Here is a 24,431-nt window from a genome sequence, read left to right as displayed (position 1 = left end):
ATACATGCAAAAAAGTTTGACATTCCCATCAGCCTCAGCGGCACTTCTGTGTTTAGTGTTAGTTAGCACATGTTAGCATGCTGACATGCTAATCAAATATGGTGTTCATGGTGAGCATTACATCTGCTAAACATCACCATGTTAGCACCATTTATCATCTCAAAACAAGCTGCAACCTCCGGTTCTGAAAAGATGAAGTTTCTTAAAGTAAACATTGTATAAACATGAGTTTATGGTCTCAATCTCTAGTTTCAAGTCTTCTTCAATACAGCATGATGTTCATTTAGTAAATTATGATCCATTTAGAGTCAAACAGACCATAAAGCAGGGATGCTTTAGGGCGGGGCTACCTCGGGATTGACGTGATGTCCAGTCTGGGAGTTGTCTGTGTTTTCGTCTAACAACGTTAACTCCTTCACATGTGTTTTCACATGATGACATTTAATTGTAAACTTTTTGGTCGCCTAAAAATGTCTTATTCAGCATTCGGTTGACCCTCTAGTGCCAAAGGCAGCATAGTGACAAAAACAAGATGCTCTTTGGCTTAAAACTCAGTTATTTGTTTCCCTTCACTCACATTTCTGCTTCTGGTTATTTAACTTTTCTGACCCAGTTCGTCTTTCCTTCATCAGTATTTCTCAGATTTTTTTATTAAGATCAGACTTATTAAAAGTACAGCAAAGCCTCTGAAAGGATCGTCCCTCTTTTTTGGATGACACAGGATTTCTGTGGGCAGAAAACCGGAGAGATAATCTCTCTGCCTTTCCTCCTCCGTCGACAGACTTCATTGTGGCTTCATTAAAAGATAACAATCTGCACTTTCAGCGAAAAGTTATTCAGAAACAAAACTTTGATAAAAGCCTCTTTGTTTGCCACCGCTGCTCCTTCAGTGTGGGTTACAGATTCTTGCCCTAGTTCCAGTCTACACTCCCCAGTTTTTCCCTTTTAGGCTTCAGGTTCTGTTCCCCAGCCGGAGAGTGTCGAGTTACATTCAACCCCAAATGACACCTCCTTGTCGGGCGGAGAAAGACAAAGAGGTTCTTGTTGTGTGTGTGTGATGAGTTACACCCGACCAGTGACCGATCACCGACGCCCGGCCTGCAGCTCTGCTTCACATTTTCTTCCCTCGAACCACAACCACACACACTCCCACTGCAGAAAATGACAGGGAGCGTATATACAAATCCTCACTATAAGCGTCTTTGGCGAGGTCGACCTCTCCCATTTCCTTTTTCTCAAACAACATGAGGCTTTATTCCTCTCTGGGTAAAAGGCTGGCAATGTGAATTCGCTTTGGGCTACATCTTGAGCACCATTGTAGCCTCTATTTGTTTACATTTTACACAAGTTAGCATCATTTAAAGTTAGCCGAATTACCTATTACCTGCTCCTGTTTGTAATTCACCCATTGATTTACAAACAAGTATCACTGGATTACTTTGATACTGAAGAAAATGTAAAAATGTGATATTTCTCAGGCAAGTTCTGCAGCCTCTTGTATTTTAAGATTTCCAGAATTTATTCTGATTTCTCCTGTATCGTAATTATACAATGTTCATTTTTTTAAAACCTGGTTTTCTTTATATTTGGAAAATGTATTCGCAACATTCTCAGTCTGTTTTATAGGAATTTGTGGTGGCTTAATGTCTTAAAAAACGATATAATTTGAAGTATTTAATGTTTTGGTATTTGCTGGGTCATGTACAGATTATCAGGATATTTTGTACAGTTCTGGTTTCTTTATTATCGGGCCTAAGAGGGAGTAAAGAGAAAGAGATTGATTAGGTTTGAAAAGAGGAGAAAACATCATGATGATAAAAGAGGGTGGAGTTTTTTAGGGAGGAGTAATAACATACAGAACCCATCTTTAAAGAAAACGAAGCCGTAGTTTGTGGGTTTAAATGACCTTTGACAGCAGAAGCTCATGGAGGCAATTAAATTACATTTAAACCGTCAATTTGCATAAACTTATAAACTTATTATCTGAATCGTAAATAAACATCCATATAGTTTAAATGCATTGTTTTTTTAATTTAGATTAATCTTTTAGCATAAAATCTTGTTGATGTCGACATTTAAAACCACATTTGCAGGATTGAATTTGAATCTGTCAACACAGAATGAAAACGTAAATGTGCAAGTTTAGGTCTTTAGCTTCTAAATAAGTAAAAATCAAATGATTCAAGGACATATTTATGTTTATTAGACAAAATGTAGACGATATATTTAAAAAAAAAAAAAAATTAAACTTGAATAAATGTTCACTTTTAATGCGGTTAACTTCATTTATTTGACATTTTCCACACGTTAAAATTACCATCATCATCACAGTGAACAATAATACCAGCAGCAGACGTATGAGATGGTTACCGTGGAGATGTGGTAACCAGGAGACGCCGTAAAGCGTTGAGTTGTGATGGGTTTTGTCTCGTGCACGCTCATACGTGCACTCTTATCTCGGCTAAAGATGGAAATGGACCCATCTGATGGATAAATGTGTAAATATTTGTCTTCTCCCCTTGAAAAGATTCATGGCACGCTTTCTGTGTTTGCATCACACACACAAACACACACACACACACACACACACACACACACACACACACACACACACACACACACACACACACACACACACACACACACACACACACACACAGAGGCCTGAAACTAGCAGCCTTATAGGGCAGCATATGGTGGTCGGAGCGTGCTCTGTGTTTATGGAGTTAAGGGGTCATTATACTGTGTGTGTGTGTGTGTGTGTGTGTGTGTGTGTGTGTGTGTGTGTGTGTGTGTGTGTGTGTGTGTGTGTGTGTGTGTGTGTGTGTGTGTGTGTGTGTGTGTGTGTGTGTGTGTGTGTGTGTGTAATAGAAAGTCTCTCGGCCTGTAATTGAAGCCACATGTTTGGCGTTCGGCCGTTCGCCCTCCTCCTGTTTCCTCCATCTTGATTTCACTCTCGTCTGTCCGAACGACTTTTTGTCTGATGTTACGTAACTAAATATGTCTGAAGGGTAGATTTTCTTTCTTCCTTTCATTTTGCTTTCCTTTCCTCACTTCCTTTCCCTTCTTTCCTTTCTCCCTTTCTTCTTTTCCTCTCCTTTCGCTCTACCTTCTTTCCTTCCTCCATTCTTTCCTTTCTTTTCTTCTTTCCTCCCTTCCTTCGTCTCCTTTACCCTCTGTCTTTTCTCACTTCCTTCTTTTCCTTTCCTTTCTTCCTTGCTTCCTTACTTCCTTCTTTCCTGTCTTTCTTTCCTCCATCCTCTGTTTTTACTTCCTTCTGTCCTTCTCTTCCTTCTTTCCTTTCTTTTCCTCTACTCTTTTCCTTCCTTCTTTCCTTCCCTCTTCTCCCTCCTTATTTTCATTTCCTTTCCCTTCTTTAATTTCCTTTTCCTCTCTTTCCTTAATTCAAACTGTACTTTTGTTTTGTCTTATCAAACTTAGTTTTTCTTTTCAAACTCACCTGGATCGGCCTCTGTGTGTATTAAATGTGAATAAAGCTTCCTTCATTTCCTTTCTGTCAGCATTCCTTCTCAGTCAACATTTTCAGACGTCTGGTTTCATGTGTGTTTGATTTAAATTGTTTATTTCCTTCTCATTGGCTGAGCCCAGACTGCTCCAAAAACACCAATACCTCATTGGACACGATCTTCTGCCCAGCAACAGAATCTGAGCAGTTGAAGTTACGTCAGGAATATTTTATTCAATGTTTTCTCGGGGCGATGAGTTCCAGTGAGGACTTTTATTTTGTAGTTTTTATGTGAATGCGCACATTTGCATTTTAAAACTGTTCTATTCTAATTATTAGTTAACTCTTACTTGTATTAGACTTATTCAAATATTGTGTTACTGCGAGAGTAGTTAATTTATTCCTAATTAAATGAAACTTTTCTTGATACTACAACAAGCTGTGTTATTCTTTTCAGTTTTCAAAATACTGAAGGTATAAGGAAGAAATATTTTTTGAAATAATCTAGTCTTTGTTGTCAGAATCTTTTATTTTTATTTTACATCATCATCAACAAATTCAAATAATTGTTTATATTATCGTAAATTAATTATTTTCGGACTGTTGGTCGAAAGAAAAAGACATTTGTCAACAAATTGTGACAAAATTTTTTGTAGACGACAACCAAATAAAACTTCTGCAGATTAATTGATGATGAAAATACTGAAAATACTATAATATTTTATAGATTTGAGGTTTCTACCAGTTTCATGCTCCCTGATGTTCACACAGGAGATGTTTGTCAGTTTGTTATCAACACGTCGCCTTCAGGTTCTTTTGTTTTTGTTCGTCACAACACCTGAACGCTCACCTCAATGAGAGATGGACGGAAAAGATAGAGGGCAGCAGCAGGAATGTGGAGAAGGAGGACGATGGGGGAGGATGAGAGAGGAGATTAAGAGGAGGAGGAGGAGGAGGAGGGCTTGTCTTCTTCATGTGTTTTGTAAATGTGTCACCACACTGAGAGACACACACAGAAAGAGAAACAGTGAAAGACATTTTTAGTGTCCCCTGAGGGAAAACTTCAAATAAAGCTTTAGTCTGTAATTACAGGCAGGCTGTGTTTAACTCTGAGTCTTTATCTAATTATCCGTCTGTCTCCTCGTTTTATTTTATGCTTATATAAAATAAGATATTCACAGTTTTTTTCTTCCTCGTTGTCTGCAGCACTTCTCCGAGCTCCTCGACGACCTCTCCCAGGATGCTTTGCTGGGCCAGCTGCTCAGCGACCCCTTCCTGTCGGGGGTGAGAGGCGGCGTTGAAGCCATGGAGGGGGAGGACGGGTGTGACCTGTCCCCGTCCTCCCCTCTGCCCCCACATCACCGCCGAGCACAGCTACTCGCTCTGCGGGGACAGCCGGCCACAGTCGCCCCTGTCGCACCTGACCGGAGAGCAAGGCAGCGACGCAGGTGAGACGCAGATTATTATTATTATTATTAATATTATTATTATTATTATTATTATTATTATTATTATTTATTATTACTTTCATTTTTTTGTAATTGAAGTTATTTTTGTATCATTATTACTATTATTATTTAAATTTAAATAAAATATTCATATTTTTTCTACTATTTATTTATTTAAATCATTATTATTTTTATTATTATTTTTATATTTATTTATAAATTTATTTATGTTTAGCTTCGGCCCCCACATTTGAAATTTACATTAAATGCATTTTAATCTGCACATTTAACTTGTTTTATTTGAACATTACTATTTATTACATAAATTCAGTAAACTGAGGAGGAATGCGTTAAAGTGAATTTACCGACCAAAACGACAGAAATAGCTTTTAAAACATAGGTTAAGAACATCGGCACCCTTCAAAATCGAGAGATGCATTTCAGATGTTTATCAAGGAATGAAATGCACAATAAAAAAACAAGCCTTTTAAAACCCCAGAGTTCACTAACATGACTCCATGTCGCCTCTTGTGCAGCAGAATCCGATGGAGACTCGGCTGATTGGCCCATGGAGCAGGACGACGCCATCGACAGCCTCCTGTGTGAGACTCCTTCCCTCCTCCCCACCCTCTCCCTCTCTCTGGCCTCCAGCGAGGGGCCCCAGGAGCCCGAGGGCCCCCCCGTGGCCCCCCCTGCTGCCTCCCCACCTCGGCCCACAGTCGGCAGCCACAACCAGGGCAAAGGACTCAAGGTGAGAGTTTAGCATGAAGCATAATTCTGATATTTTTGATGATTTTTGTTCACTGTTTGTAACTCTGTCATCACTCGTTCTTCTTTCATCAGATAAAAGAGGAGAACATCATCCCTCAGATCAAACTGGAGCCTCATGAAGTGGACCAGTTTCTCAATCTTTCACCCAAAGGTCTGAATTTAAACCGTTAAACTCTCTCTCTCATTTATCTGACTCACGAGGACCCCTGCTGGACATTTGTTGTAACCCCATAATCCCCCTCAAGCTACAAAACGGCACAAATTTATAAGATACAACAGTTTATTCAAATTTAAAGACTTTGGATTGTTGCATGAAGCATTTTTAATCATATTTTTCCTTCAAAAAAAGTGCTTTTATTGTTTATTTTATTTCATATTTCCACCTTAAACGCTGTTAAATAGTTTTTAATTCCTCGTAATGATCGTGTTTCAGGTCTGGAGGCGCTGCAGATGCCTCCCACTCCTCCCAGCTCCCACGGCAGCGACTCGGAGGGCAGCCAGAGCCCCGTCCACGCTCCGCCCGGCCTCTCCTGCCCCACCTCCCCCACCAGCCCTCCACCCTCCCAGGCCAGCCTGAAGGTGTCGCCTCGGGCCGCTTCCTCCCTGTCAAACTCCCCTCTGCTCACCGCCGCTCATGTGAGTGACGTCACACATAAACTCACAACATCTCACGCTTTAGTCAAGTAATCAGACAAAAATGTGCTCACGGCGTGAGAGTAGTCCACTTATTTCTAATGCAATCACATTTTATTTCTAAAGAAACTCTTCTGGAAGTTTTTTCCTGGTGCAGGTGCAGCATCTGCCTTATAATAATAATAATAATAATAATCTTTGCATGAGAAAAAAAGGAAAAATGCAAAATTAGAGGTTTTCTAAAGGGACTCTGGTGCTCGGAAACACTACCACTTGTGTCCACAGGGACCGCCAAAAACAACACAAAATGAAAGTTCCTCTTAGTAACTTTTAGTTATATAAGATAATACCACAAATTAGAAGTCTTATCCACAAGTTTACAGTGAGAAAGGTTCAAAGATATATATAGATATATGTCAGTATGTTATCAGCAAAAGGATATTTCCCAAAACTGATTGATGCATTGATTCCTTTCACTCCTGGGCTTTCGAGTACTCTTCAATAATGGAGCAAATAAAACATTTAATTTGGTGTCATTTGCTCCTCAATCCAAATCTGTCATGCATTAAAAATACTAGATATTTATATATATTATATATATGATAAAGACGTCTATTTATTTGTAGCAAATAAAAAAGAGACATATGAATTCTCCAAATGACTCATAATAATAAAATTATTTCAGTGTTATAATCCATCTTTCTTTCCTTGTTTTTAACTTGCTTCAACAAACATGTTATGGGGTCATCATAACAATAACATTTTGCTTTTTATTTTGTTTGTGTGTAGAAGCTGCAGGGCTCCGGCCCGCTGATGCTGACGGAGGAGGAGCGTCGGACGCTGGTGGCCGAAGGTTACCCCGTCCCCAACAAGCTGCCGCTCACCAAAGCCGAGGAGAAGGCGCTGAAGAAGATCCGCCGGAAGATCAAAAATAAGGTACAAATTACTGATATATAAGGCCAGAATATCGACATACACATAATTTATTAAGAATCTGCTCAAGCTGTCAATCAGAGACACTTAAATGTGAATTAAATGTCACGGTACTTTTTGTCTCAATGAAGTTTCTGCTCTGATAAGAAGAGAAGGAGAAGCAAACTGCGTAGTGTCTGTGCTTGAAATAAAATATGTAAATGTGAAAAATTCCCCATAGAATTGTGGGAGATATTGTTATTCAATCATCCATTCATAAGAAAGTGTGTAGAGTTAAAGCGTAGATTAAGAAATAATCAAATGAAAGGCTGATTCGTGATTTTCTTTGACAGGAAAATCAAGTTCACCTGTTTTATGAACCCTGAAGAGAAGAGATTATATAAAGAGGAAATGCTTTAAAAATGCAAATAAAAATAAATGAAAACGTAATTAACTTTGAAACACAACTTAAAGCAAACTTATGTGCTTCTTTCTCTAAATATATTCCTCTTTGTTTTAGATTTCGGCTCAAGAGAGTCGCAGGAAGAAGAAAGAGTACATGGACGCTCTGGAGAAGAAGTAAGTCCTCCTCCTCTTCTTCTTTTATTCTTCATCATATCAGAGAGACTAGGACATTAAAAATGACTGAAACACTCCGTAAAAAACACACAAATACATGTAAAGGAATCACTGCTGGGAGGTTTGTCTTTCTGAGCTTGTTTTTTCTTATTTATAAATAGATTGTATGCGTTATGAGGGTGTTTAGAAGAAAAGCAGCAGATTATATCATGAAAAAGAGAAGCTGTCTGCTACAAAACGGCAACTTCAAATGTCCAAAGAAACATATTTGAAAAGAGAAAAAAATCCAGAATAAGTGCAGCATAAACAAAACACAAACATTATGATAATCATGTAGTTATGCCAGCTAGATAAATAAAAGATGATCTACATGATTTTTGGCCGGTCACTGACCATGCAGTAACCCTCTCTGACCACAGGGTGGAGACCTGCTCCAACGAAAACCACGAGCTGCGCAGGAAAGTGGAAACTCTGGAGTGCACGAACAAGTAAGAATGACACAAACACACATCCATACACTCAGTGTACACGTTACTGACTTCAGACACAGTAAAGGCACCTGAAAGGTGTATTTAAGACATTATCATCTTTATTCTCCTACATAAAGGTAAATATCAATGCAGCACATATTTCATTTATCTTATTTCATCACCACAATGCAGTGGTAGAATGTACTGTTAAAGTACTTGTACTCTACTTAAGTATATCCATATTGTATGATATTTCAGAAGGAAATATTGCACTTCACTACATTTAGTAAACATACAAAACATACTGTCAACTTATAAAATATGATGACTTTTTATAGATTAAAGGTCCCAAATAACCTCACAGGGGTTTTTCAGTTATGTTGCTGATTAGACTCAGGTTGGAGTATTATTCATCTCATACTTATAGAATTATCACATACTTATCGTACTTGGAGTACGTCATCATATAGAAACTCCGTACTTCCTTCTTACTTATCGTACTTCAACACACACTTATACTTCCTCATGTACTTTCTGTACATCATCACGTACATATCACACTTAACCTTCTTCATCACACACTCATCATACTTGATCACTTATTTGTCGTACATCATGTCGTACATCATGTCGTACTTCATTGCGTACTTATCGTACTTCATCTAGTACTTCATCACATACTTCGTGCTTCCTTACAATTTTATCATAAGAATGATACAATTGTACATGGCCCTACAACAGAACTTTAAAAACATGAGAGCCACTGAAGTCCTGAAATAAAATGATTGTGTATTATTTTTACTATTTAATCATATTTATCTTGTTTATCTCTTTTGGATGAGATTGATACAATAATCTGTGGATACCTTGAAGGCTCCATAATATAACATTTTGATTCTTTAGGTCCATTTAGCTGGTAACACTTTTTCCTCAAGTAGAATTTTAAATGCAGTACTTTTACTTGTAACAGAGTATAATTACACTGAGGTACAGTTACTTACACGTACAAGATCTGAGTACCTCTTCAGCCACTTAATATATTAATAAATAAAAAGTAATGTATTCATTTGTGACCATGCTTTTACTTTCTTCTTCATCTGACTATTTAAATCAATAAGTGTAAGAAAGCTCGTACATTTCTTTTAGGAGAAGACGAGAGCTCTTTATAGATTCTGCCTGGTGACAGAGATGATTGAGAGGTGACAGCTTTGACTCCCGTCAGTCACAAGCATTAAACCGTGGTGACAATCAAAGCACCAGGAAATGAAAGAGGGGAATGTCTCTCTCTGGATATTTTTACAATCCTTTAGAGGCGTTTTGTTTTTAACACACTCGGTGTGTCTGAGAGGGACGACGTGAAACACAGACAGAATTTGATTATTGTTTCAAACGCTCCCTGTAGATCAGCTCAGGGGCAATTTTTCAGCCATGCATAATCATGAGGCTATTTTCAATGTGAAACGCTCGAGCTGCTCCGGTTTCAGACGGTGTTGTTCGCTCTCGTTATGAACGGATGAGCTGTGTGCATGTGTGTGTGCGTGTGCGTGCGTGTGTGTGTGTGTGTGTCTGTGTCTGTGTGTCTGTGTGCACAGCTGACTGGAACACAGCTGCTTAGGGTCTTGTTTTCCACTCAGTGGTTAAAGTGGGCTTCATTGTCGCTGTCTGAAAGTTAAATGAACCACTTGCTTTTGTGTGTGTGTGTGTGTGTGTGTGTGCGTGTGCGTGTGTGTGTGCGTGTGCGTGTGTTGATGATGCTGGTGCACCTTGTGTGCGTGTCTTTTTTAATGAAACAAACAACAGAACAAATCCTCTGACTAGCTCTGAATATTAACAGTATTTAAGGAAGTACTCTGTTAGAAGTTAAAGTCCTGCATTTAAAGTGTTACTGGCTGTTGGTAAAAGTATTTGCATCAAAATATAATTGAAAATACCAGAAGTAAAACTGCTCAATCTTGCAGAATGGCCTATTTAAAAATACTATAACATTACTAGATTATAAATCTGCAAAGTAACAAAAACTGTCAGATTAATATAGGGGGAGTAAAAAAGTACTTTATTTTCCTGTGATATGTAAAAACACACAAATTCTTTGAAAAAATATTTGAATCAAAGTGTAAATTCTTGCACAGTACTTATGCTTCCCTTGACGTTGTTGTCGCTTTACTCTTCATTTCTACTGTATAATAATGTAAATAAATAAATGCAAAATATTTGTCATTAATTCATCATAACCCGGTGCTCAGAAGAATTTAGACACAAAAAACAGAAAATAGAATCCAGGTTGAAAAAATGAAGTTACCTTTTAAACACATTTCATTTTCTGTCATTCTGTTTTCATGTTCATTCCCCGCTCATATGCGTGTGTAGAGTTCATCAGCTCTGTTTGTTATGTTGTGTGTATGTCTCCCATCAAACTGAATACAGTATGTTATATGTGTGTGTGTGTGTGTTATGTGTCTAACCTGTGTGTGTTGGTGTTTGTGTTTGTTCTTCCTCCTCAGGTCTCTGTTACAGCAGCTGCAGTCTCTGCAGGCGGTGGTGGCCGGCAAAGTCCCCAAGTCCTGCAGGATGGCCGGCACCCAGACATCATCATGCCTAATGGTACTGCAGTGTGTGTGTGTGTGTGTGTGTGTGTGTGTGTGTGTGTGTGTGTGTGTGTGTGTGTGTGTGTGTGTGTGTGTGTGTGTGTGTGTGTGTGTGTGTGTGTGTGTGTGTGTGTGTGTGTGTGTGTGTGTGCTAACAGGAGATTGTTGTGATGAAACATTGATTAAAATATTGAATTGGGAACATCTGCTTCCATTCATTAGCTGCTCAGCATTGATTCATAATTTATTTACCCTCCTCTCTCTCCCCCCCCTCTCTCTGTCTCTCTGTAGGTGGTCGTGTTGTGTTTCTCTCTGTTTTTGGGGAGTTTCTACCCCAGCAGTTTGACTCCGTGCTCCACCATCACTGAAACTGGCCTCGCTTCCAAACAGCTGGCTGACAAAGATTCCTACACGACCACAGGTAGTTACACTCTAAATATAAATTATGCAAATGTCACACAGACATCATAAATAACCTTATAATAAAAACTTCATCTGTATAGCACTTATCTCAACACAATGTGCTTTAACAAGGATGTGAGCGTCAGTAATACAATTATACAGCAAAACCAGATAAATGAGTTAAAATGAATTAAACCTTTTAACAAACTAATCCTCTAATCTTAATGGTGCTACACAGGTTTAAAAACCTACCGACAAAACACTACAAAGAATGCAAATCTTTAAATAAGAAAATATACGAATATGAAAAAAGTCTCCCTATGAATTTCATACAACAGGAATTCATTTCCAGAGTCCGATCATCATTCTCTCTAGAGAAATGATTTCTTATTCTAAAAAAATAACATTGTTTTCGCAAAAGTACTGTAAGTTTCTTAAAGTAAGTCATGATTTTATACAAGAACTTCTCCGAAGGAAAAAAAACTTACATTAAAAGAAATTGATATTATAGTGAGAAAATAAATTTTAAGTTTTCTAAATCGAAATAAATCTTTTCTGAAGAAATTCTTCTTCTCATACTTTATGAAGGAAAAGGTAGAAAAATATTTTTGATTTAACGCTGCTCCAGTCAATATTTTTTAGATCAACAAAAGATAAAAATGACTAGTTGTAATATTAAAAGTGTCGCTCGTAGTGATGAGAATTATTACTCTGCAGTTCCCCTCAGCTCTTTGGAGCATTTTAGCATCTTTCAGCTCATTGTTTTGGTTTTACAAACTGCAACTTTAATATTTGGGTTCACTCTCTCTGTTGTGTTTAAAGCTGCCTCTAAATAATTTAGGTTTAAGACACAAGTCAGACAAAAGCCTGTTCTTTATACAAATTAAGGGTCCTAACCTCCACATTAACAAGTGATCACAATTAAGTTAATATTTTGAACGAAAGAAGTAGGTATAGAAATACTTTTGATCTCAATAGAACCACAAAAAACATAAATATATCCACATATGTGTAGATACAGTAGATTATTAACCATGAGAGTCACTTTTAAACAGCTCTCAGCTAAACTGACCTTTCCTGTTTATTTTAATTTATTTATTATTATTTGTAATGAATCATTAGTTCTATAAAACTGTGGAGGTCCATAATAACATCGGCAATAATCAGATTCCACCTACAGCGCTGCGATAATAGAAAGCTGCTGAGCTACTGATTACAAGAGCTGACCTTTCACTACATCCTCTCTACTACCACACACACACACACACACACACACACACACACACACACACACACACACACACACACACACACACACACACACACACACACACACACACACACACACACTTTTGTAATAGACACCAGATATAATTTTCTTAACAATCAAATACAGTTTCCTGTCCTGCCCACACACAAAACACACAGTCTGAACAAAACTTTATTAACCTGTTTAAGAAGATTTTCTGATATTTTAATATAAAATACCTAAATAAAAAATATCTGTTTTCCTCTTTTAGTTAAGTCGAGGAATCTCTTATCAACCTTCGAGGACGAGCAGCCTCATCTCCTCGGTCTCGGCGGGGAGTATCCCGACCAATGGGAGGAAACGACGGCCGTCGTCATGGCAGCGTGGCGTCGCTCGGAGCAACAGAAAGAGGCCGCCGAGCCCAGCACTGTGGAGACACACCCACCATTCAGAAATAAAAACAACGATACGCAGACATCCAAAAACCTGCTGATGGACCTGCACAGGTAAACACACAGGAGGTTTACGGTTATCTGGAATAAATATCAATTAATTAATTTAATTATAGTCAATAGGATTAATAATTCTATCATAGATGATGCATAAATCAACAAACAAACTCTAAAAAGTAGTTCCGGGACTTTTTTGCCTATGACCCCTCAACACAAGTTGTATATATCTAAATATTTCTTAGTTTTAATACTTTTTTTTAAGCAGTGGAAGTTAGAATTGATCACGTATTGTTTAATGTTTTATAAAATAAAATAAAATAAAAACTAAAACGAAATGAAGCATGGAAAAAAGAAATCGTAAATGAAACTTAATAAAAATGATATCATTTCAGAAAAAATTTAACTAAACAAAACAATATAGCTTTGCTACAAAACTAATAAAAAAAAAATGGACGTAAATTTATTTCAGTTTTAGTTTTTTTAGCTATAATTTATCTCTACAGAAAAAAGGAGACGGCATGATCATACCAGAATATGGTGCTTCATAATCAATCCCAGTTCTTTTTGAAAACTTAAAAAACAATACACTAAAATAAAAAAAATAAAAAGTCAAAACTGAATTAAAATCAAAAATAATATATAATGTGAATCTATTATAACCTCGGTCTGAACTCACCTCTGATCTTCGTCTCTCAGGTCTCTGGAGCAGATGACGAATGAGAGCAGCAGTAAAATGATCGAGCTGGAGCGAACGGTCAACGAGACCTCATGAGGTTCATGTCAACAACTCCCCAAAACCCCATGATGACCTTTGACCTCCCCTCTGTAGATAATGGTTCAGTGTCCTGGAGCAAAGCTCATACAGTACAACAGTTCCCACTGCTGCTTGTTCCATCTCTGCTTAATCAGATACACTGTAATAATAATAATAATAATAATAATAATAATACTTATTATAATATTATTATATAATTATAATATTATAATATATATTATATTATTATTATAATATTGATAATAATAATAAAGAGGCTGGTCGCCTTAATTTCTGACGTGAAGTTGCACTGAATATTTTTTACATGAGTAAAGTTATCAGTTGAATCTGGCTTGAATCACATTGTGATGAATTCAAATATATATATTGAACAATGCAGCGTGGCATTTATTCCAGTGGAAAGTATATTTAAATATGACATGTGAGGCTTTTTTACAGGACACTGACAGAGAACCTTTGTATTTATAGAAACCTCTTTTTTTATTTTATTTTCATAAAATTATTGCTCTTCGTAGTTCTTTTTTAATATTAAATGTTTTTATTTCATTCCAGCGAGGCATACATCCCATTTTGATACGTGTTTGTGTTCATAATATATTTTTGTGTTATTTTTTATTTTATTGCTCTCTTTTATATATATTGTTTATATAACTCTTCAGCTGACTAGACATTTCAAACATCGAGGGCTTAGCTCAAGGTTCCTGCGCATATTTGAAAAAAAAAACTTCAACACATAAAGTCATATTTGGGATATTTTTGGAATGTTTTTAGGTGTGTTGATCACAATTAATACCGACTGCAGTTTGAAAATCCAGTAAAATAAAAAGCAAAAAAGCTAAATATGAAGCTACGGCCAACAGCAGGTTAGCTTAGCTTAGCATAATGACTGGAAACATATGGAAACAGCTAGCCTTGCTCTGACCAAAGATAAAAAAAACACCTACCAGAGTAAAAGTACAAATTACCAAATTAATATGCTGTTTCCCTCCGTTTCCAGTCTTTATGCTAAGCTAAGCTAACCGCCTGCTGACAGCAGCTTCAAATGTATCGTAGAAGCATGAGACTGGTATTGATCTTCTCATCTAATCATCTCTTTCCCCAAATATTAAACTTTTTTTATTAAATGTGCGATGGAACCACAGAGTGAACTTTCTGCAGTAACTGTTTATGGCCTTTTAATCCTGCAAAGTTTCTACTTTCACTGTCAGCTCAAAGAGACTTTACCTGCTCTGATCTCACAGCATTTGCCAAAAAAATCTTTCTTCCCAGAAATGAAAAAAAATAAAGTATCTATTTTTGTAAATATAAGTTGTTAATAAATAAGCAAGTCTAAATGTGTGTTGGACCTTTTTATATGGTTTATAAACCAATCCATAATTCATTCAGAGTCTGTTTTGGATGCGATGTTGATAAATTATGAACGTAAGATGCTTACGGTTTGTTCTGACTTTCTGTTGGGTTTAGTTTGTTAATTACACATCATGGCTTTTAAAGTCTTCATTGTTTAAAAGTGTATTACAGTTGTTTTTGTTTTTTATTTCTGAGCTTTATTGAAACATGTTCTTTCATGTGTGTTACAGACAGTTCACTTTCTGTTTATCCCAAAATACAAACATCCCATTTGCTAAAAAGTCACTATCCACTGTTGAAAGTGAAGATATTTAAGTCCAGAAACGTAAGAAATGATATTTTACAAACTGAGGATGAATCAAACTGTCAACAGAAATAGACCACAGTCATGTTTAGAGACTAGAAAACAATATTTGTATATCTCAGTCTCATATTTTTTTAGCTTTGTAGATCAATCAGTGGCTAGACTGTCAAAGATTTATTGTTAAATCTGTATGTTAGGATGCAATGATGATAGTTTTTGCTCCAAAGAAGCCGAGTCTGCAGGAGAAGTCAAAAGAAACGCAAGATTTTTATGTATTTTTTGTGGAAACTTCTCTAGTTGGAAATGAAACTAGCAGCCAGTGGGGAGTGTTTTTTTATTCTTCTTCACAAATCAGCTTTAATTTCCATGTTGCTTCAGTGTAAAGCCACTCCTGTCTCTTTGCTTTCAAATGAATATATAGTATTTTCCTTAGTAAAAGCATATTCTGCAAAAGAACATTGTGATTGTGTTTGGTCTGTTTGTTGACATTAGAGAAGAAGGAAAGACAAATAAACAAGTTATGATATTTTTAAGCTGGAAATACTGTAAAAAGTATTGATACTTGGATGAAACACTACCACTTTCGTCCACAGGGACCGCCAAAATCAACACTAAATGAAAGTTCCTTGTTGTAGCTTTAAACTAAGATAGTGAACATAGTAAACATTATACCTTCTAATTATTATTTATTTTAAAAGTCAATAATAATTGTAGTTTTTTATTAAGTAGAAACCTGCAAAATAAGTGCAACAACTGCCCAAAATGTAATGTTTACTTCACTGGATTATAAATAGTTTTTGTCTTCAAAGATCTTTTTGTGCAGCTTTAAATTAAGTTAAACTCCATTAGGGACAAACATGTGTCTCAGGGTGAACATACCGACCCTCCACCAGGACAAGGATCCTGAAATAGATCAGCAGCATCGCCTCATAACTGGTGCTGCGGATTGCTGTGACAGTCCGAGACAATCCACAGTCCCACAGCTTCACAACAGTCCAGTCTCATAGTAACGCTGCAACAATACATTCCATTACCGCTCCAGTTATGGTGCGGTGTGTTTGTAATAAAATCGATATGAATAACAGAACAGACTCTTTAAGCCTGTGTGATGAAACATTTGTAAACAGATCAAGGAGCTGCAAGCTGATTTCACAGGATTGCAGGAGTTGGTTTTTTTTACAGAACTTGTTCATTATAAATGAAAAATCCTTTTATCAGGGATCAAGTAGAGAGTTTCTATATTGTTTTCTGCCTTTTGATTCCTGGTGTGAGAGTCTGATCTCATCAAATATAAAGATGGCTTTTATTCTATGTTTTTCTTTCTAAAAGTGTGTTTTTCCCCTCACCATCATCCCTCTATGGAAGCACATTTCCTCCAGACAAAATAGATGAAAATGTATGCATTATAAAAGTAAATATGACCATTGTAGGTCACAATGAAGACACGGCTAAACAAACATTTGACTTACTAAGACTAACTCGAGCTAGTCTATTAATAATGATGATAATAATGAGATATGAGGTCAAAATGTTGACTTATTATGTCAAACTTATCAGATATGATGTAAAAATTTAAGAAATCTAAGTCAAAATGTCTCCTTATTGAATCAAAATTATGAGACACAATGTCAAAATTCAAAGACTAAGTCAAAATATTGACTTAAATCAAAATTAAGAGATATGACGACAAAATGTTGACAAATTTATGGGAGACTTAGTAAAAATTAAAAGATTTGAAATCAAAATGTTGATTTAATTCGTCAAAATAATAAGATTCTAAATCAAGATGTTCACTTTTTGAGTCAAAATTAAAAAATTCTAAGGCAAAATATTGACTTAAGTCAAAATTAAGATATATAATGACAAAATGTTGATTTATTAAGTCACATTTATGGGAGATTTAGTACAAATTAAAATATTTGAAATCAAAATATTCACTTAATGATGAATAAACATGCAGCCTTACTGAATAACTGAATGCTTGTCTGTAATTTTAGGTGCATGTGTTGTGTTTGGTTAAATTATTTATGGTTAATAGGATTACAGACAGATGCTCCACTGTAGTACACAAAGGTCAAACAGGTCACCTCAGGTTAGTGTTGACTTTGTAAACAGATGTGGCCTGATGTTTAGTCAGGAAAGACCTACTGCTGCAGAGAATGATTCAACATAATGAAAAGCAACGTGAGAATATAATCATCATAACAGATCTGACACACGCAGTCCATGAATGCACCATATGGACTGTGTGTGTGTGTGTGTGTGTGTGTGTGTGTGTGTGTGTGTGTGTGTGTGTGTGTGTGTGTGTGTGTGTGTGTGATTAGTGTGTGTTCACCCTCTGCCCTACTTTCTGAGTGATGATGCTGCAGAAAGGAGGAGGAGAGGGAATATCCCACAATGCCACGCTGCTCCTCCCCATGGGGTCAGATGGACGGACGCACGGATAAGCTCACAGAGACGGACCGATGCTGCGGTTAGTTTGTGGTCAGCACACTCTTAACGTGTTAATCATCAAATCATCAAGTCTCACAAAGAATCAAACACACTACCTCCGGTCATACATGTTAAAATAAAAGCTTTTTTTCAGAGACAATACAAATACAAAACTTACACAACGCCAAAATATAAACAAAGTCCCTGATTATGTTCATAATATTACACATAATATTACACATAATATTGCCCAGTAAGTCAGAGAGTGTTGCAATAATAATAGCGTATAATAATATGTATTGTTTGGACGCCACTTGTGACCACAATGACTAAACTACAGTTTGTTCATCTATAAAAACAGACACTACAGTGAGACCATCCTAAAAAAAAAAAAAACAGCACAGTTTTCCAATATATACAGCCTAAACATGAGTCTACTGTCTTGACATTATGGAAAATAATTTATGATTGATTTTAGACATAATCAGATTACTTGTTTATGGAATCAACTGCTGGTCTAAAATATTGTGAGCTTGTAAAAGGATGTCCACATAATAAATCCATAGCATGTAGTAAATGTTGTAAATCATCCTTTTGTAAACCCTTAAGAAATAAAACTCGATACAAATTTTTTAAAATGTGTAGAAAAGTTACGTTGCTCTTTTTAGAATGTGGAAATATCTGTTGTGAGGTTGCACAACGAATTGCTTTCTTATTAATCTTGTTCATTTTTATGAAGAGTGTAATCAGCCCAAGAAGCTGAGAGTATAAGATATGAAATACACTAATCCTCCCATTTCTTTGCCTTCTACAAAGTCCTGACGTCAGGACAGCAGAGTCGCTGCCCATCTTCAAGAAGTACTACCCTGAGCCTTCCACTGAGCACTTATTGTATTCATATTAGTCTGTTGTACTTATTGTATTCATATTAGTCTGTTGCACTTATTGTATTCCTATTAGTTTGTTGCACTTATTGTATTCATATTAGTTTGTTGCACTTATTGTATTCATATTAGTTTGTTGCACTTATTGTATTCCTATTAGTTTGTTGCACTTATTGTATTCATATTAGTTTGTTGCACTTATTATTGTATTCACTTATTGTATTTAGTTTGTTGCACTTATTGTATTCATATTAGTTTGTTGCACTTATTGTATTCGTATTAGTTTGTTGCACTTATTGTATTCATATTAGTTTGTTGCACTTAGTTTGTGTTGCACTTATTGTATTCGTATTAGTATTCATATTTTGTTGCACTTATTGTATTCTATTAGTTTTTGCACTTATTGTATTCGTATTAGTCTGTTGTACTTATTGTATTCCTATTAGTTTGTTGCACTTATTGTATTCCTATTAGTTTGTTGCACTTATTGTATTCCTATTAGTTTGTTGCACTTATTGTATTCATATTAGTTTGTTGCACTTATTGTATTCATATTAGTTTGTTGCACTTATTGTATTCGTATTAGTTTGTTGCACTTATTGTATTCGTATTAGTTTGTTGCACTTATTGTATTCATATTAGTTTGTTGCACTTATTGTATTCATATTAGTTTGTTCGTATTAGTTTGTTACTTATTGTATTGGTATTAGTTTGTTTCTGTACTTTTGCTCTGGTTTATGCTCTTAGATGCTTGTTTAAGAAAGGAGATGCACTTATGTTTCTGGTGACTAGTAGTTCTCTATGTTGAATACACTTATTATAAGTCGCTTTGGATAAAAGCGTCTGCTAAATGACTGTAATGTAATATAAGTAACATAGCTTTATGTATAGATAACTGCTTTTATGTCATGGAAATAATATATATATATTTTTTAGAAATAACCCTTTTAACCAGTGCATTATTTCCGTACAGCCAATCCTTTATTTTGAAGGATGAGGAGCTGCACCTCCTGGCTGACGTCGCCAGCTTTACTCATCTCTCCCTCCCAGTCTGCTGGGTGCTTGTGAGTGCAGTACCTGAAGACTGTCTCCGGTCAAACCTCCTCAGGAGCCGGTAGAGAGGGGGGGTCCAGAGCAGGGGCAGAGACAGCCGTGCACCGACCAGCATGGACCCCCAAATGAAGGAGCGCACCACGGGGGGGTTCAGCGGCCGACTGGCCTCTCTGGGAGCCGACGGGGGAGACTCTGAGTCCGGCGCCGGGTCGGAGGAAGCAGTGGGCTGCTGCAGCGACACGTTCAGCAGCCTGCCCGACATGGAGCAGGAGAGCCTGGAGGAGAAGCTGCGAGGGCTGGCGTTCAGGAAACAGACCTCTTATCGGTGAGTGGGGAGGATGTCAGTGATGGAGAGAAACAATGTTGCACATGCAACAATGTATATGTGTGTGTGTGTGTGTGTGTGTGTGTGTGTGTGTGTGTGTGTGTGTGTGTGTGTGTGTGTGTGTGTGTGTGTGTGTGTTCTCATTTCCCTGTTGTGTTGGAGCATTTGAAGAGGAGGGGGAGGGGGAGCAGAAACAGTATTGATTTGTGTGCAGTGTGTGTGTAGATGAGCATGTGTGTGTGTGTGTGTGTGTGTGTGTGTGTGTGTGTGTGTGTGTGTGTGTGTGTGTGTGTGTGTGTGTGTGTGTAGATGAGCATGTGTGTGTGTGTGTGTGTGTGTGTGTGTGTGTGTGTGTGTGTGTGTGTGTAGATGTGCATGTGTGTGTGTGTGTGTGTGTGTGTGTGTGTGTGTGTGTAGATGAGCATGCATGTGTGTGTGTGTGTGTGTGCATGAGCATGTGTGTGTGCATGTGTGTGTGTGTGTGTGTGTGTGTGTAGATGAGCATGCATGTGTGTGTGTGTGTGTGTGTGTGTGTGTGTGTGTGTAGATGAGCATGCATGTGTATGTGTGTGTGTGTGTGTGTGTGTGTGTGTGTGTGTGTGTGTGTGTGTGTGTGTGTGTGCATGTGTGTGTGTGTGTGTGTGTGCATGCATGCCAGCAGCAGCCCGACACCCTGGTGTGACTGGCAGCTGCTGTTGATAGTGAAAACTGGCCAGAAACCAAACACACAAACACACACACACACACACACACACACACACACACACACACACACACACACACACAAACACAAATGTTGTCAAATGTCAGTCAGGAATGTGTGGCATCTAAGTCAAATGTATGTCAACCAAAATCATCTGCACTTGGAGGTCAAATCAATCATTTGAACGTGTTTGTGTCTGATTGATTTATTGGGGAGACTGTGGCAAAGTAAAGCAACAGTTTGTGGATGTAAAAAAATCTCCAAAATCGGCAATTCAATATTTGTTTAAAAGCAGGATATGTCGGCCCGGTTGTATTTCAGACTATTATAGATTCAGAAATCTGTGTTCTCTAAATTATGAACAATAAATGAATATAAATTAAACATGAAGACAAGGATTCATATTAGCTTTACCAGGCGTCTTTTATTTCAGTAATTAACGTCCCAATCGTATTAAATATCCATCTTGTTAAAGACGTTAAAACAGAATAAACTGGCCATTTGGGAAAGGAAGTTCACCCAATTTAATAAGAAGGGATGGAACTGAATAATCCAATAATAATAAAAGATAATTTGTCCTTTTCATTATATTATTTTCATTTTTTAAGATCCATAGTCTTTTTAAACACCTGTACTGTAAGGCTTATACATTACTGAGGAAAGACTCGCCGCTCTTTCACTGGAACCATCATTTGTCTTGATGTCTTTCTTCCTAAGAATCCTGGGAGTAATCTTTGATTTACACATAAGCAAGCTTGTGCAAACCTGCTTTTTCCAACTCCGCAACATCGCAAAAGATCAAATCAATGCTTTCAACCAGACATCTGGAATTACTTATCCATACTCTCATTTTTTCACGCCTTGAAACTACTGCAATGCTCTGTTTTCCTGTCTTAGCCAAGCAGCCCTGTCCCACCTGCAACTGGTGCAAAATGTAATTGTATTATTATCTTATTTTATTTTATTTTTCTGCATTTAACTTTATTTGTATGCTGTTTATTTCTCTGTATTATTTTTGTGGATCCGCATCCTGTACAGCACTTTGTAACTTCGTTTTAAAAGGTGCTATATAAATGAAATCTTACTTACTTACTTTTTCTCTGAGGGAAACCATCTTTTGTGCATCATCGGGGGGAGAGGCCACAGCTGGTTCGCCTTGTCCAATTTAAAGTGGTGAAAGGGTTGATTTGTTCAGTAAAGACTGACCGTTGTCATATGTGCTGCAGAGGTTATGTATTAAGCTGCTTTCAATATTCATTCAACATACATTTAGGATATGAGTGAGACATTTGGGATGTCTGAATGTGAAATCATTCACCTTCAGCTGCAGATACACCTTAAATCTACCCGTTTATTGTGGTTAACACTGACTGAACTATTCAAATCCAGTCACATATTAATGTTTGAAAACGATTAAACGTTTATATTTGACATTTCAGGATGCTGTTGGCTACTTTTTATGATTTTTGAAGTGTTAATGCAATCGCGTACAGTAAAAGCGAACGATTAGGATATAAAGGAATTACTCCACGGCCACACAAACCGACTTTTTTAAGACGCAGAAAAGCTTCAAAATTCCTGAATGAACAAAACATAAAAAAATCTCTTCAGCTTGTGTTAACCACAGACCTTATTTTCAGGCATCCAACCAAAAAAAACAATGACTTTGAGACAAGGGAAGTGCAAACAGTGCGAACCATTTCTAGATGTTAGGATTCATTCCTGCAGCGCTCTGTTGACACTCTTGATTTGCTTAATCAGTGGTTTTGTGGTTGTGGTTTTATAGATGGTTATGTGCCGGACTATTTATTTTCTCCGCTGGATGTCTGGCAAAGTCACAGTGGCGACAACGCTCTATCGGTCAGTCCCCCAAAATGTCAACCTATTTATTTTATGCACAAAGAGTATAGATTTCAGAGTATTTTTTTTCCCGGTCGTATTATTCAGCGCTCGTGTTCTGTAAACGGCCTCGTTGGAAATCCCCAGTAGGATTACTTTCATTTGGAAAGAGAAAATGTTTGGCTCATGTAAGTGCATCCATTGTTTGCGGTTCATAAAAATGTTTTCGGGGGAAACACAAGGAGAATTTTTTTCCACTGTTAATGACGAAGTGCACCGTTTTTTGTTTCACCATTCGAGAGAATAGACAATGGACATAAGATTCTTTTGTTTTGAATCCTCCACACAGTATGTTATTTGTATGGAGTGGATGAATGCAGTCTGGTTGTCTTTTAATTATGTCAAATGAGTCTTTTTGTTCCTGCACTTCTCCACCATGCATGACAATTGTAGGCGCTTGACTTCCATGCCGCCGTGTCTTGGCGCTGTCTTGACCTTTGGCTTTATTGGATTAAATACATGAAGAGGAGTCAGGGGGAGACGGTTTGTAAGAAGGTAGTTTACATAGCTTTGAAGTGGCCGGTGCCAAGGATTGAATTACCATATGTGGCAATATGAAACAGCTGAGAAATAATGGCATTGAAACATCAAAGCTAATGTGTGCGCGTGTGCTTTTGTGGTACGATGTGTTCACGGCGGCGTAGGGCACGTGTAACTTATCTGGCAGATTTGTCACACTTTGTCTCAGAATACTGTCCCTCCTTTCATCTATTCTTAGACGTCTGCCTTCATGACAGTCAGACAGACAGTTGCTTTGAGTGTGTGTGTGTGTGTGCGTGTGCGTGTGCGTGTGTGTGTGTCAGGCCGAGTTATTAGTCTGTAAGACATCTCTTCAGTTAGCTAGTCAGTCAACCAGCTGGACCATCCAATCTGTGAGCGAGCTAGTGAGTCAGAAAGTTGTTTTTTCAGGCACTTCCTGTCTATCTGTGTACATTTCTTTGGACCATCCAGCTGTCAGGATGGATGGTCCTCTACGGTAAATCTAATGGGCCCTAATGGAGCTCCTGCTTCTTCACAGCCTTCATTCTCACCACTGAACTCTCTTTCTCAAGTCCTAATGTGCGGCTAGACTTTAACTCTACTACTGATGTCATAATTGACTGATGGCTGTATTAAGATAAACACATACAATATTTAATGCAACTTGGCTGGAACGTATGGTGGGAGATACAATGATACAAAGATCTAACTGTTCTGGGTGTATGAGGCAATAATGAGCCACATCCTGCAAGTAGGGCTGCAGCTAACTGATTATATACATTATGGAATATTTTCTAGTGGACTGATTCTTGTAAAATATCAGAGGAAAAAGAGGAGCCGAATGCCAAGCCTTCAAATTGATTGTTTCGTCAGACCAACAGTCCAAACAACTATAGTATGAGTGAAAAGATAAATGGATAATCAAAGCGATTGATTGACGATTCATTTTAGACGATTGGCTTCTTTTTTAATAGACAAACCCATCAGCTCTAGTTGCCAATCAATACGCCTGTATTCAATTCAATTTTTTACATTTTATTTAATAAAAGGTAGACTTGTCGAGCTATTTTGTCCATATGTTACATCACAATATATATATATTGATGTCATTATATTTATTAAAAAATGACATACAGAGTACCCCACTCGGACCTGGAATCCTATCATGATATTTATAAGAATATTTTCCCAACGTAAATATATATATCACAATATGACACATTTTTGCAAGATTATATTTAAAATGATCAAATGTTTG

The 24,431-nt window shown here is 37.2% G+C and overlaps 2 protein-coding genes across 4 annotated transcripts in view; both read left to right on the top strand.

The window, feature by feature from the left end:
- creb3l2 (cAMP responsive element binding protein 3-like 2) overlaps nt 1-13,899 on the top strand; it is a 29,825-nt gene extending 15,926 nt beyond the window's left edge. Inside the window, 12 exon segments of the mRNA XM_054624777.1 lie at nt 4,673-4,824; nt 4,826-4,914; nt 5,451-5,665; nt 5,758-5,836; nt 6,119-6,321; nt 7,108-7,254; nt 7,751-7,809; nt 8,229-8,297; nt 10,781-10,880; nt 11,156-11,285; nt 12,787-13,021; nt 13,664-13,899. Of these exon segments, the coding sequence (XP_054480752.1) occupies nt 4,673-4,824; nt 4,826-4,914; nt 5,451-5,665; nt 5,758-5,836; nt 6,119-6,321; nt 7,108-7,254; nt 7,751-7,809; nt 8,229-8,297; nt 10,781-10,880; nt 11,156-11,285; nt 12,787-13,021; nt 13,664-13,739 (1,554 nt within the window). The 3' untranslated portion in view covers nt 13,740-13,899.
- Nucleotides 13,900-19,756: 5,857 nt separating this feature from the next.
- dgki (diacylglycerol kinase, iota) overlaps nt 19,757-24,431 on the top strand; it is a 63,279-nt gene continuing 58,604 nt past the window's right edge. For all 3 annotated transcript variants that reach the window (XM_054624397.1, XM_054624396.1, XM_054624395.1), the window contains exon 1: nt 19,757-20,091. In XM_054624397.1, the coding sequence (XP_054480372.1) occupies nt 19,880-20,091 (212 nt within the window). In that variant the 5' untranslated portion in view covers nt 19,757-19,879. The remainder of the gene's footprint in view (nt 20,092-24,431) is intronic.

Source organism: Anoplopoma fimbria, chromosome 23 (assembly GCF_027596085.1).
Source record: "Anoplopoma fimbria isolate UVic2021 breed Golden Eagle Sablefish chromosome 23, Afim_UVic_2022, whole genome shotgun sequence".
Lineage (NCBI taxonomy): Eukaryota > Metazoa > Chordata > Actinopteri > Perciformes > Anoplopomatidae > Anoplopoma > Anoplopoma fimbria.
The sequence above is the reverse complement of the archived record's forward strand: the minus strand, read 5'-3'. Positions and strand labels throughout refer to the sequence as shown.